General features: G+C 41.4%; 1 protein-coding gene across 2 annotated transcripts in view; it reads right to left on the bottom strand.

Annotated features, from left to right (window-relative positions):
• LOC130167472 (cGMP-dependent 3',5'-cyclic phosphodiesterase) overlaps positions 1–14751 on the bottom strand; it is a 140611-nt gene that overhangs the window by 12927 nt on the left and 112933 nt on the right. For both annotated transcript variants that reach the window (XM_056373699.1, XM_056373700.1), the window contains exons 3-15: positions 14512–14601; positions 14152–14240; positions 10720–10829; positions 9720–9775; positions 9434–9493; positions 8630–8786; positions 7799–7851; positions 4983–5057; positions 4489–4530; positions 3709–3777; positions 3490–3620; positions 669–780; positions 510–549 (exon numbers count right to left, since the gene is read on the bottom strand). In XM_056373699.1, the coding sequence (XP_056229674.1) occupies positions 510–549; positions 669–780; positions 3490–3620; positions 3709–3777; positions 4489–4530; positions 4983–5057; positions 7799–7851; positions 8630–8786; positions 9434–9493; positions 9720–9775; positions 10720–10829; positions 14152–14240; positions 14512–14601 (1084 nt within the window). The remainder of the gene's footprint in view (positions 1–509; positions 550–668; positions 781–3489; positions 3621–3708; positions 3778–4488; positions 4531–4982; positions 5058–7798; positions 7852–8629; positions 8787–9433; positions 9494–9719; positions 9776–10719; positions 10830–14151; positions 14241–14511; positions 14602–14751) is intronic.

Here is a 14751-nt window from a genome sequence, read left to right on the forward strand (position 1 = left end):
AGAGAAGAAGAGGGTGAGCGAGGAAATAAAAGGAAAAGAGAGGAAATGAAAAGAAAGCCCAGATAGACAGAAACACAGATTACACCGTGAGTACCGGTGGATCAGCTGTACAAGCTGATAAGAGCTTTTGTAATCAACGGTTCGGTACAGTGACAGGCAATTTGCTCTACCAGTGGATCAATTTTTTTGTAGCAGCAATCATGATGAATCATCAGTGACTTATTCTACTGTTGGTGCTCACTGTTAGATAAGAATCTAAATGCCTTGGTGTAATTATTGGATATGGGGGGGTGGGGGGTGCCTTTAATACCCTTTTGATTTTATGGTTATGATCCAGGGTGTAATCACCTTTAGGGACGGTAATATCTCATTCAATTACATGTGTCATTCGTTTCATTAGGTGACCACTCAAATATCAGCCATTAACACAAATTGTCCTACAACGTTCTTCCTTCACAGAGACGGACAGAGAGTGACAGAGACAGACAGACAGAGGAGGGAAAACTTACCCAAGTGTGTGAAGAGATTCTTGGCCACTTGCAAGAGTGCCTATGTGGTGAAACAGTGGACACCAAAAGCTGTTTAAAAAGGCAGCTTCATGTATATTTATGTATGCGTACAGTGTGTGTGTGTGAGTGAGTGACTGGGTGAGCGGGCATGTGCAGTACCTGGCACTCCACTTTGAGTTTCTGTTCTTTCTGGAAGGCCAAAGTTGAAGTGAGGACCGTTGAAGTGTAGCAGAAACAGTGCTGGATGGCATGCTCATCTGCCTCCGTGTGTCTGTGTTTGAGGACGTGCGCGCACACACACACACACACACACACACACACACACACACACACACACACCAGATATTCGTATTATACATATTGTGTGTCATCTTGTGTTGCTATTACAGTAGTACATTTCATTTCAAAAACATTTAAGAGAGTTGAAACTGTAATTTATTTATTTATTTATTTCTTCAGTGAATGGGTTAACTTTTTTTACAGTCATAGAACAATCATTCTGTGGTTCTATCTCCTTTAAGTTTTGGCAAACAAGACATCATTGTGGGCTTTGGAAGTAATTTTTCACCATTAAAAAAAATTTAATCATCTCTACCTCTGCTCCACTACATTTCAGAGGGAAATAATAACCCTTTTTGCTCTCAGTGCGTCTTCTACCACTGCATTTTATAGATCAATGAATGAATTAATGGAATAATTATGAAATAAAAACACAGATGAAGAAAGAATCACAGCTATGTAAGACTGAATTTAAGAAAATGTACTCTAATAGTGTATGACTGAATGACTGGGAATGACGTAAACTGAACCAATCTCTGATTTCCTGCAAGTACTGAATGCGGCTGTCACTCTCCTTTAAAATTAAATGATGTGTGAACTTAACAGCATTAATCAGAAAAATGAAATTATCTGCAGCGACCACAGAGATGCTCGTAATTGCCTGCAGTTACTTCTCTTTGCCTACAGAGGGCAGTGACACATTATTGTGATGAAGTCAGGAGCAGTGAACATTTCCGCAGCTTTCTTGCCCTGAGCTTAGACTCCCAGGAATCCTAGCAAAGAAGGCAGTATTTGTACCGAGCTCGGAAATGGCCAGGGAATCTCAGTTTAAGGGCGATTAAGTTCACTTTCCCACAAGAGGTACAAATCCTTTATGGCTGACATTCAGGAGAGATAATAAAGAGTAGGCTTCAGTCTTGTGAGTCAGGCTGTAGAATAATTTTTTTCTGTCACGATAGAAAATAAAGCTCCATTATTCCTGCAGCTAGAATGAAGACCAGCAGGAGTCCATTTTCAAAGACCAGAAGCACACAACAATTTCTACAACAGATCTGGTGTTTATGAAAAAGGTCGTGACTAATAATGTGTGTACTCTGTTTGGTCTTATGTGACACTGCCATGGAGTTGGTTGCAGTAATTATACAGTATATAAACTTCTTATACTGCCGCTTAGGATGCAGGTTTATATGATCAGCATTCTTTGCCATACTGTGCATTCTCAACCTGCTCTGTGCATATAACAAAATTCAGTTATGTTTGTGATGGAGTGTGTTGTGTGTTACAATCTCATCTGCTGGCACTAAAACTGAGTTATGGACCTGGTATCCCGATACATTTTCATGCACCTGTGACCTTGGGTAAGAGGTTACATCACACTTTTTTGAGGCCAGGCAGAGAGAAGTACAAGCAAACTCTGCATATGAATATGCCATTTGTGTGAGACGGGGATGTGTCTTTAAGATATATGTCTCTACTAAAATCTGGATGACTGAGCTGGAAGCATAGGATAGATTTATCTCATTTTATGCGCCGTTGTGACCATAATCCTGCTGCTGTTACCATGGTAATGAGATGCCAGCTCTGTCATCAGTGCCACTGGCAGAGGGAGAAATTATAGGACATGAACCCCTCTCTATCTATCTGAGTCTTCAGAGAGGAGAGAGAGAGAGCATGCAAGGGAGAGGGATTGTATGTGAGAGCATGCATGTGTGTGAGTGCGTGAGGTGTGTGTGAAGAGATAAAAAAGATAGATAAAATACGCTAATCTAAACATAAATCAAGACATGTTGCTGGACAAGGAGAGGGAGAAAGAAAGATGGATTATAACAAGACATTTAAAATTAAAATGTCAGCAGAAGATGACATGTAATATAAAATTAATACAAATAATTTAAAACAATCTTTCTTCCCAAATGTTTCTTAAGCAAACACAGACACACAGTTTTTACAGACTTCTGTATTCAGCAGATAGTGCAGCTCCTAGCAGCACGCACGCGCACGCACGCGCACGCACACACGCACGCACACACGCACGCACACACGCACGCACACATACACACACAAACAAAAGCCAAGACTTGGTGCCAAACCCAGCAACCAATTCATCCGCTGCTGTTAGACTCATGACCTGACTCTAGATCATCACATAGCCATCTGTATGGGCGCACACACACACACACACACACACACACACACACACACACACACACACACACACACACTGGCTCCAAAGTGATGGTATCCATTCATCAGGGGCTTGCAGCATGTTCTGCTGGTTAGTAGCAGATTTCAGTGGAAACAGCAGCACACTCTCCACTGCTACAAACACAACAAATCGGAGCTGTTCTGAGCTCAACCAATCAGGCGACCCATCCCAACATTACTGTAAGCCGCTGTCAGATAAATCTTTGTATCTTCCATGAGTCAGCGCTTCAGGATTTAGGAAAAGCCAAAGCATCTTCAGTCTGACAATCCAGCATTTTAAATATGCTCCAGCAATAAGCCACCAGTGACTGAGTCACAGTGATTTCTGAACAGCTAGCATGTTCAAAACAGGATTTCAGTGAGTGTTTCTTGAACTCTGAGGTTTTACTGTGACCTTATCATTAAAGAGAGGGAAAAAAACAGGACATAACCAAAAAGGGGAAAAAAAGGTTAATGATAGCTTACAGTATGAACACAGTCTTTCACATGTACATACCTCTGGCCACCCTGCTTGTTGAAGGCGCATGCTAGAGCCACCACCTGACCAGTGGCCCTGCTGACCACAGGGACACAGAGCATGGAGGAGATCTCACAGCCTAACATACTGGACAGCTGCCTACGCTCCTCCTGAGAGGAAGAGAGGCGCAAAGATTGGATTGATAGATATATAGATATATAGATAGATAGATAGATAGATAGATAGATGGATTCTTACAGCACTGATGTCCTGAAGAGTAATTGACTTCTTCTTCTCGACGACCTGACCGAAACGTCCAAACATCAGCTGAACAGACGAGAGAAAAGGAGAGACATAAAGACAGGGTGAGTGAAAAGGGTGGGGAGGTAAAGAAAAACAGAATAATGAGGGTGAGAGACAGGAAGAAAGGAGAACTGTTGAAAGAGTGCCTGGAGATTTTTATAGGGGTAAAATATATAAAGGATGTTTATTCTGAGGGAAGTCTGTTACCTCCCTTCTTAAATTAGCACAAATTGCCCATCAAGGAGGTGTTTTTTTTGTGTCTGAATATATCGCTACATCAAGTATTATCAAGATTTCACACATCATTACCCTGGTAAAAATGCTACGTCTGCACCACAACCAGGGACAGGAGACTTAAAGCAACCCAAAGGAAATGATTACTTCTACTGCCCAAATTTTCTTAATTATAACCACTGCCAGGGATTATAAGAGATTACATGTGGGAGGTTTGTTCTATCGTGTCATTCAAAGAAACCTACAACAAGGGTTACTGCACTGGCATCAAAAGTATGCTTGTTAAAAACTGCAACAAATCCTTCTGAATACACCTGAGTGTACTAGACCACCTCATGGCCCCCAGTGTGAGAAAAAAAAACACACACACAAGGGAATGAGTGACTGACTGACTGAAGGCAAGAATGAACACAAACTGGAAAATAAATGAAAAGACGAAATAAACAAATGAATATTTATTTATTATGAATAAATTATTGTTATTATTGTTTTTTGCCTCACCGGGAAGCTGATTTCCTCTTCCAGGACTTTGTCTCCAACAACCTAAAGGTCACAAAGGTCAAAGGTCACTGCTTATTCAAATGTTAATGTCAAAATTACTCTTTAGTGAATGAGTCATTGCTAAAATGGTAGATGTCTCTCTCTCTCTCTCTTCTCTCTCTGTGTATGTGTGCTTGTGTGCGTGTGTGTGTGTGTGTGGCAGGGGAGACTGAGAGAGATGAAGAGACCATGTGTGTGAGACAATTATAGTATTTGTGTGTGTTGTTTTTGTGCGGTATTTCAAAGAGAGATTATGAGAACAAATGTGTATGAGCGTGATAAAGATGTGGAGAGAATGTTTTTTGTGAGTATGTGTGTGTTTGTGTACTTGTACTTCTATCTTTGTGAGACCTTGGGAGTCACATTTATGGAACGTGACATTTTGGCAGGTCCTCACAACTTTGTTTGAGGGTTTAGACTTTAAGGGTTGTGGGTGTATGTGTGTGTGTTTGTACCTGGCAAAACAGCTGGTGGTTGTCCTCGGACACCAGCAGCAGACAACAACACTGCGACCGAGTCTGCTGCTGCAGCTGAAGGAGAGCACAAACACAACATCAGTCCTGAAATATAATCACAAAAATCTCTCTGTCAGACTCGGTCAGATTGTTTTTAAAGCCTCAATTTAAGATTCTTTGGAGCGTAGCCTCGGTGTGGAGATGAAATTAGAAATCAGTGGGCAATGGAAAATGCCTGGAGCTAGGGTGGGGCAAGAATTCAGTATTATCTTTGTTGTCTTGCAGTAGCATCAAATTGAGGATTAAGACTTACAAGTAGTAATAATAATAATAATGATCTTTATTTATGCGGCACTTTTCAAACTACAAGGGTGATATATGTTTCTATTATTCGCAGAAAATACTAACTAAATATTTAGTATAACATCTGGAATCAATCTAGAGTTTTATCACAACTAAAATAGTGTGAGTGAGAGGATTTATTGAACTGGTTTCTAAATGCAAGTCTGCAATGAACAATGATTTTATAAGATGGATGTACAGTTATTTTCTTTTCCAGTTAACAGCTTTACATTTATATACTTATTCATACATATTCCAACTAATATGACTTGATAAGTACGTTTGTATACCTAGGCTCATTTTTCACAACAATCTTCAATTCTTCACATTTCACTCATGAAAACTTGTAGTTAATCAGTGATCGTCTCATCGTAACATTCATACCTTATAAAATAACATAAAATACATTATCATGCCGAGGTTTTCCTTTGAACCGGAATGCTGAAAATCTCTCCACAAACAAGACAAGGTCACATTTAGGTGTCTGTGTGTGTATAAATGAGTCAGTGTCTCTGCAGTGAACATCTCTGCTGCCATGCTCTGTAAGACCTGCAGAGTTGCAACCAATATCCTGCTGCGGTCTGTGATGGGAAACATTTCATTCACATTAATAGTCTGAAACACACTCTGAGGTGCAAACACACACACACACACACACACACACACACACACACACACACACACACACACACACACACACACACACACCTTCATACACGCTGACACAAATACTGTAGGTACACAGGCATATACATGAGCATACATAGATGTTCACACACCCACACACAGTTATACCTAAGAGCAGCGTTGCCTCACACAATATTAGTCTCTGTAATCCACAGAGCTGGATGAAGAACAACCAGGACAGGAATAAACACCAGCCACTGCCAACGTGCTCGCCCTCAGTCACACAGCGCAAGCACTCAACATGCACTCACATATACATGCAGCACAAACACTCATACACATAAAGCATGTCGCTGCACCCACATACAATAAATCCCTCCACCCCCTTTTTCCCAAATACTGTTAATCCCATAAGAGCCGCCCCAAGCACTTCCCACCAAACTGACAATTCTTCAGAAGCAAAATCTCCTGCTGCTTTTCCTACCCCCACCCCCACCCCCACCCCCATTGCCCCCAACCCGCCACTCCCTTTTACAACCGTAACAATAAACAGGCAAAACAAATCATGTAGGATTCAAAATACATTTTCAAACCCCTGCAGCCTCATGCAGCACCTCAACCTCCCCTTTCCTTCAAATGCAGGAAAAATACTACAAAAGAAGGTTCGGAGGCACCAAAGGCTGACCGAGGTTTTACATTCAGGCTGTACTGCTGCAGCAGTGTTGTTTGACCACAGGACCACATTGGTTTGAACTGATTTTCACACAATTCTGTTTCCCCCCCTGCACCCAAAAGATATACTGTTAAAAATAAAGTGCAGTTAAAAGTAAATTCTTTTGATATTGACAGAAGACATTTTAGAAAATGAGGAGAAAAATGGGAAAGAAAAACTGAAAAAGAGGCAAAAATAACATGCTGATTATGCACCAGAGTCTCTAAAAAGTAAAACTTTGGTGAAAAACAATTAACATTTAAATTACTGAGTGCTTAGGATGCAAATTATAATTGTAAAATCTGATTTCCTCATACCATTAATGATTAAAAACAGAGTCTTATCTGTTATTTAATAATCAAAACAAGCCCTGATAAATTCCCAGACTTTTTGTTTTTGTATAAAACAATAATGAGGCCTTGTGATAATCTACCAGAGATTAAATATATTTTGTGTATCTAAATCTCCAAAAATCTAATCCAAGCATGAGGGTGGCAACTTTTCATTATCAAATTTTAGTTAACTGTCACAAGATACAAAGAAAAGCAGCAAGGTTTCACGACTGGTTAGCTGGAGCTGATGAATGCAAAGTATATATATTTCCTGTTAATAAAACAATGTAAAAGTTCAAAGTTTGCAGTGTGAAAATAATCACAAGTGTGTGCACACATCCTGATGGACTGACGCTTTGGGCTTTTGATGCAGTATAACCTTCAATGCTCCCTCCCACTCTTTTGGCCTATATCCTCCTCTTTCTCATATTTTCTTTATCTGTGAATAATTTCGTACATTTAAATTGTTTTCATGTTCCTGCACATACTATTACTGAAGCCTGGTATCTTCTCTTTCTCTCTCCTTCCTCCCACTCATCCAAAGCTCCTCTTTCCCTGCAATCAATCTCCGCACCTCTCCCCCCTGCTTCCCATCTTTTTACGGAGAGTACGTCATATATACGGAGGGGCACATACTATGTAGAGAATGATGAAGTAATTGTGGGATAAAAAGCTTGTGGTGTGGGTACTGACAGGAAAAGGCGAAAAAGTCACTGGGAAGGATTTCATGTTTTGCATGTGCTGTAAGTCTGCAACTGTGTGTATGTGTGTGTGGGAGGGTATGAGTGATCTCAGCCACTTACATAATTGATGACTTTGAGCTGGAGAGAGGCTGCATCAAGGTCATAGAGCTCACCTGAAAGAGAAAATGGAGAGAGAGAGAGAGTGAGGGAGTGATGGGAGTAAAAACCAGGGAGGAGGAAGGGCAGATTGGCGTTAAGGAAGGAGGGGAATGCAGAGCATGTACGCAAGTGGACAGAAAGCAATCCGGCGAGGGATGCATTGAGACAGCCAGGTCGTGGAAGGGTGAACAGGAACCAGCTAACAGAGGGACTAATAATGAAGACAAGACAAGGGATGGAGGGGTGCCCGGACTGCAGACTAAGACGGAAGGAAAGAGCTGGAAAGAGAAGCAGAAAGGCCAGAAAAAACTGAGGAGACTAAAGGCAGCTCATATTTGTTGACAATTACCAGGGAGTAAACAATGTTGATGTATGTTTATGTGCGCAGGAACGGCATTAGCGAGTCCACTTCCATTATGCATGAGATTTTAAACAGTGTTTTTGCAAAGCGTTCTGTTTTCACACAGGAGCTGTCACACATTCCTTTTGCAAGTGACAGAGTCCATCTAAATTCATAGAGCTTTTTATCCAGATGGGCTTACTCTATTAACATACCTCGCCTCTCATATACCAGTGTGTGTATGCATGTGTGAGAGATTATTTTTGCCTCAGAGTTTTGTGTTTGTCTATGCGAGGTGGAGGAAATATAAGATATATGTGACAGAAGGAAGAAAGAAGAGAGATGTAGGAGGTATTTAATGTGATGTTGCATATGTTGTTAATCAAACATGTTATCTGTGTGTGTTTGTGTGAGTATATGAGTGTGTATGTGTGTGTGTGTGCGGACATTACCGCAGAGTTGCAGGATGTTGCGGTCCAGCTCGCAGTAGTCCTGTTCTGACACATTGAGGTGCAGCAGTGCATTGTGGGACTGTATGGGTGAGGGGCTGAGGGGAGGCCTCTGGTAGGACGTCTGAACAGCCTGGACTCGCACACACGCCACCGCGGCCTGTGATGTCACGCAGGAAGAGACACACAGACAAGCTCCAGAGTCAGCTGACATTAAAGACTAAATACTGTTTGATGTCATTTTATTTTCATTCATCCAGAACAACAGAAATGAAAGGAAAGGCCATTGAAGTTAACGTTGCACCAGTCTCACACAGGATTCCCTACTGAGTTTGTGTGATCACAGAGATATATAGAGCAACAATGGCGAGACATGCTTGAAATCCAATGGATTCATAATATCAGAAATTGTCAAAAAATGTTATCATTAGAGTTATTGTAGCTATTTTATATTTACTTCATATAAGAAAGTTTTGCACTGTATCAGCAGTTCACTGTAAATTCACCTCTGCCTTAAATTCTGGACCAGTTTTGGTGATGTTGTTTTGAGACTGTGAAGACCTTTCCTGTTTATGTAACCCCGTGTTCTGCAACATCCTTTAGATGCTATCCATGTGTCTAGTTGTGTTTAAATAATTGACAAAGATTCTGCCTCCATATGGGTTGTGCTTTACCCCTTCTGTAAAATACCATGGTAATGGCCCTTGTGCTGAAAGATGTTCCTCTTCCAGTGAGTCAGCTATTGTTGCTCAGTTGTTGTTTTTTTCACATTTATGACCAAGACTGACAGAGACAGCGAGAGCTTACATGTTTTTCCAGCAATTTCAGATGCAGTTCATCCTGATCAGATAGTGGATTACAGCCCACCTGCAACACACAAAGACACATCAGTCCACACCATTGACTCTTGCAGGCTGTGTTGTCTCTGTGGGGTTCATTTAATTTGTATATGTTAAGTAAAGAAAAACTAATCCATATTCTGCATGTTGTTTGACGGTAAATGTATATAAGGCCATGATGTCATATGTAGCACCTTAATCATTACATCAGTTCATTACTTTATTGACACTCTTCTGTATGTGCAAGGACTCACCAGTAAGACAGCGACAGCCTTGTCCTGTTCCTGGTCCAAGATAGGAATAACAACAGCTGAAAGAAGGAAAGAAAGAAAGAAAGAAAGAAAGTATTCATAATACATAATGCATCAATTCAGAAAAAACAAAATCTGTCCTTTCCTTTCCTTTCCTTTCCATGTCCTTGTCTTGCTCTTAATCTTATTTGTTCTTCCTCTATGTTCTAATACTAATAGAAATATGCAGGGGAAATGAACATGGGCAAAAAATAAACAAAATGTCCTTGCATAACATTGTTTATTCCTTCCTTTCATTTTCTTTCATTTGCTATTCTCATCGATGTAAAGCAGATTGCAACAGCAGATCCTTACGGACAAAATAAATTCGATAATGGAGTGTTGTTGTGTGTGTGAACAGCAGCCGAAAAAGAAAACAAGCAGGATGGTGTGTTTGCCACATTGGAACCAAACTAACTCTTATTTTTGCATCATTGTTGAATGTTCAGTGGTATTTATTGATCCGTACAGTGCAGAGTGCAGAGCGGTCAGGCATGATCTCTCTATGATTACATCCCTCAAGGTTACGCTCTCATTTCTGCTTTTAGATAAAAACAAAAATTGTTAATTTGAAGAGGAATGTAGAGTCTATTCATTCTACTCAATTTGAACCTTGGATGTTTTTTTTTCTCGTCATAGACCTTTCATTCGTCTCTTGTCCAATTTTGTTGCCCACACAGCTCCATACCTCTCCCTCGGCAATCATCATCTCTTGTTCACTACTTCTCTCTTTACCTCCTTTCGTTTGTTTTTTTCCTCCCACGTTCTCTCTGCTCCTCTACATGCACAAGCACACGCTCACACATCCTCAAACAAGTGTACACACACATGCACACGCACACGCACACACACACACACACACACACTCAGATGTTGGTCCATTTGTCTGTCCACCAGCATCATTCAAGCCCTCGCTACACCCTTCAACATACACACATGCAACCACACACACACAGGCACACACCTCTTCTGTGTGCTGCTAACGGTGCCGCGAGGCAGATTCTGTATTTTTCTGGCAGTTCAGATGGAGGAAGGCCGGCACACTGACATCGCTTCAGCTGGTCCACGATACTCCTATGACAGGCAAATACAAGTTGAGCTTGACTCTCTCAGGTTTGAGAAAGACCATTATCTACAGCACATTAGCCAGAGCGAGAAACAGAGAGAGACAGTTTCACAGACACTGGGGAGACAAAGGGGAAGAGGGGATTTGGAAGAAAATCGTAAAAACAATCGCCAGCATTACAAAAACAGACACATAAAACCAGCAGAGAAAAATGTACGAATAGTCCTATTTTTTAATATGAAATTATATGAACTCAATACAGCCATTTGTGTGTGTGTCTGTGTGTAAGTATTGGCCAGGTGTGTAGCCAGGTGTGATGATGGCAGCGGTGCGAGTGTCTGCATGTGTTACATTCGATACAGACGGCAGCTTTCTTATGCTAAAATATGAGACGAGGAAGTGTTTATTCTGGACTGACTACTGCCAAAGATGCACACACACGCACGCACACGCACGCACACACACACATGCACACACACACACTTGTGTGGCAGCGTCACTGCACACTTCAGTAAACACACTGAGACTTGCATGAGTATGGAAATAGACGACAAAATGAAGGAAAGTAGTTTCACTCATGCACACAGGTAAATTTATGATGTATGTGCTCTACCCTCTAGCAGCTACACACACACACACACATACACACACACACACACACGCACAGCAGTAGTCCTCCCAGTCTCGGTTACATGCTCTGAAACCCCCTCCAACCATTGCAGCCAAATGTCTGCATGTTGCATTGATTTAAAAATGTCCATTTATTTCAGCTCACTGGGGAATAGTCTACTTCAGTCAAAAAACACTCTCATTGTAGTTTACCACTGTGGAAAAATACAGTTGACATTTGTTTAATGTCTTTGTTCAAAGCACCTTTCCTGCATGATCATGAAGCCAATTTATACTCTGCATGGAAAACAAAACAATAAAAAAAAAACACCCAGGGGCAGTAAGAACACTACTGTTATTTCATGTGCACATATGACAATATACTGTATGTATAATAACATATAGGTCAAAGCTGGAGTACCGTGTGCAGTGGTGGCCAATGGCAACAGTTAGTGGCAGCAGAAGCAAAGACTTGGACATGGAGATTTAAATGGACCACTCAGGTTCAGTCATGTCTGTGTGTAGGTGAGTAGCTGGCACTCGTAGAAATCAGCTGATGTTTAATTGATCTGGGTGGTGCTAATGACATCATATTCCTGCCTGAACCTGCACCATGAACTCCATTTGTCAGTTCCAAACAGCTGATGGTGTGTTGATGAGCAAAAACGAGACTAATTCTGAATCATTATGTCTTTCTTGAGATATGCTGTATGCAGTTATTGTATTGTATTTAGTTATTTTCTCTAGACAGTTTTGCAGATGAACCTTAAGCTCGACTGCAACAGTTATTAGTCTGTGTTCTTTTTGTCCATATGTTTGTTCAGTCATGCATTTAAGGATATAAAACTCTGGAGGGGAATTGCAGTACCTCTGCATGCATAGCTCAAAAAAATAAAACTGTTTTGAAGGAAAACACAGTGTGCAGGCGCTGTGGTAGAGGTTGCATGCTTGGCTGGTCACCTACATAATGTATAAATACATTTTCCTGCTGTGGATTTGGTGTGCTGCTGGTTGTGTTTTTGTAGTTGTAGCAAGTATGAGACTGGAAATTACACATTATTATATGAACTGAATGTGGTCAAAACAATAGTTATACATAATTTATCATCTGCAAATCTGTCAGTGATCCGCCAGTTAAGCTAAATGTAAATAGTACACAATAGTTTCACAAAATTGGTAAAAGTTCAATGGAAATGCAACTAACCTTCAACTAAAACTGTATTGCAGCAGTTGTGCAACTGCATTGTGTATCACTGTTTCCTGTGTTTTTTAAACCTTGGGTTGTGCATCTTCCCACTACAATACTTCTAACAATAGCTTGTTTTGGCTGAGAGACTTCAGTTATCTTGCACACAACACATAGTTTAGAGGATAAACAATCACAGAAGATGTCTTAGCTGAACTTGTTTGTGCATTTCTTCGTGTGTCTGTGTGTGTCCGGGTCCAGTTAATGGGCTGCTGTGTATTAGAAAGTGGGCTGGAATGAGGTTCAAACAATGTGGCCCTCTGCCTCTCAGATGGGTTCATTGAGTATGTTTATGTGGGTGTTTGTGCTTGTTTGTGAGTGTGTGTGTGTGTTTGTGTGTGTGTGTGTTTGTGTGTGTGTGTGTGTCTATGCCGAGGTCTTGATAACAGGCTTATGTAAGCAGGTGAATTTGAGGGAGAAAAGTAACAAAGTGCCCTGTAGCTCTTTTAATATCCCTACTACCTCTTGCCTGCATGCAGTACTGACAAATGCGTTTGCAAGTGCGTGTGTGTGTGTGTATGTGTGTGAGTGCACCGGTTTGAATGTGTGTGTCTGTGCCTCTGTGTCTTGTGTCCTTGTGTGTGCACAAGCATGTTTGTGTGTGATCCCATGTTTGTGTGGCAATGAGTTGTTGTGAAAAGGGTTCTTGTCTGACAAACAGACAGTTTCATCAATAATGTAGTGTTGGTTTTTGCGAGCGCCTGGGCAGCAGTTGCGGTCGCACACGGGGTTGTAGAGCTTCAGAGAGCACTTAAGAGAGGAGAGGATCGCCATGTCTCTCTGTGGGACCCCGGGCACTGTCACCTCGGCTATTAGCCCTGTGACGCTTCCATGGGGAGAAGGATTGAAGGTGAGAGATAAAGAGGAGCATCGAAGAGAGGGAGTGGGGGGAGTAGAAAGACCGAAGCACAGCCGGCTTAGTGCTTCATTGCTCTTCAGGGAGTGAGCGGGCTGAGAGCAGAAAAAAAAGGGCAAACACAGACTGATGCAGTGAGGTGGGAAGGTGAAATAGCAGATGACAACAGTGGGAAAGAGGCTGTCAGAGAGACAGAGAGCGGTGTGTAATAAGAGGGAGAAAAGTGAGATAAAGCAAGAGTTTTAATGAGAAAGCAATAGAGATGGGACATGGAAGAAGAAAGTAAGAAAGTAAGATGTGGTAAAAATGAGAGGATAAAAGAGATGGAGAGGGTCCACCTTGCTTCTCAATGATGAGATCTCTCTCTCTGTGACACTCCTCTCTGTTGATGATGTGATTTCGGGCTGAGCGGCTCATATTCATTCAGGTGACACCTGCTTTTCACACAGAGAAAACAGCCGTCTCTGTTTCCCCTCTTCATCTCACCCTTTTTCTATTGCTTTTCTGGGCATCGCCGCCCTCAGCAAAGCTGTAGCAAATCAGCGCACAGCGGTGATTCACTGAGACGAAACATCTGCAGCGTACTGCATTGAGACACACACACACAAACAGCACACACCTGATCTTTCCCTCCAGTTGCAGTTCATGTGGTGGGTCGTCAGATAGCAGCCTCGAGTCTCCCTCCAGCATGTAGACACATACACACTCCTAGAAACAAAACACACACATTTACGTGCACGTTCATTTGTAATATTAACAAGATTTTAATTAATTTAATGAGTGCTGAGCCTCATCCATTTGCAACAAGGCCTGGGTCTGTGTTCCCTTGGTCTTATGTCAGCACATTTAGCTCCACTACACTGAATACTAACAGGAAGCTTTTTTTTTTAATTTTAATTATTAGTCAGATAATAAATCAAGAAAATTTCAATTATGTTCAACTGTTTGTGCCAATATGAGTGTGTTTGTGTTCAAATACCGTGCTGGGTAGCAGCTCCTGTACGCTGTCTCGAAGGGCCACTCGCAGCGAGCGCGTGTCAACAACTGCCGCCAGCCGCAGCAAAGCATCCTGGGGAGGGAGACAAACAGATGCCCTGATTTCTGTTTGGTTGTTTGTTTATGATCTCAATGTGCATCTCCAAAAACCTGAGGCCTTGGCTATAGTTTTGTTTTTCTTTGTTGTATTTTTTTTTTTTTTTTTTTTGTGGGTACAAGGTTT

This window comes from Seriola aureovittata, chromosome 4 (genome assembly GCF_021018895.1).
Source record: "Seriola aureovittata isolate HTS-2021-v1 ecotype China chromosome 4, ASM2101889v1, whole genome shotgun sequence".
NCBI classification, from domain to species: Eukaryota; Metazoa; Chordata; class Actinopteri; order Carangiformes; family Carangidae; genus Seriola; species Seriola aureovittata.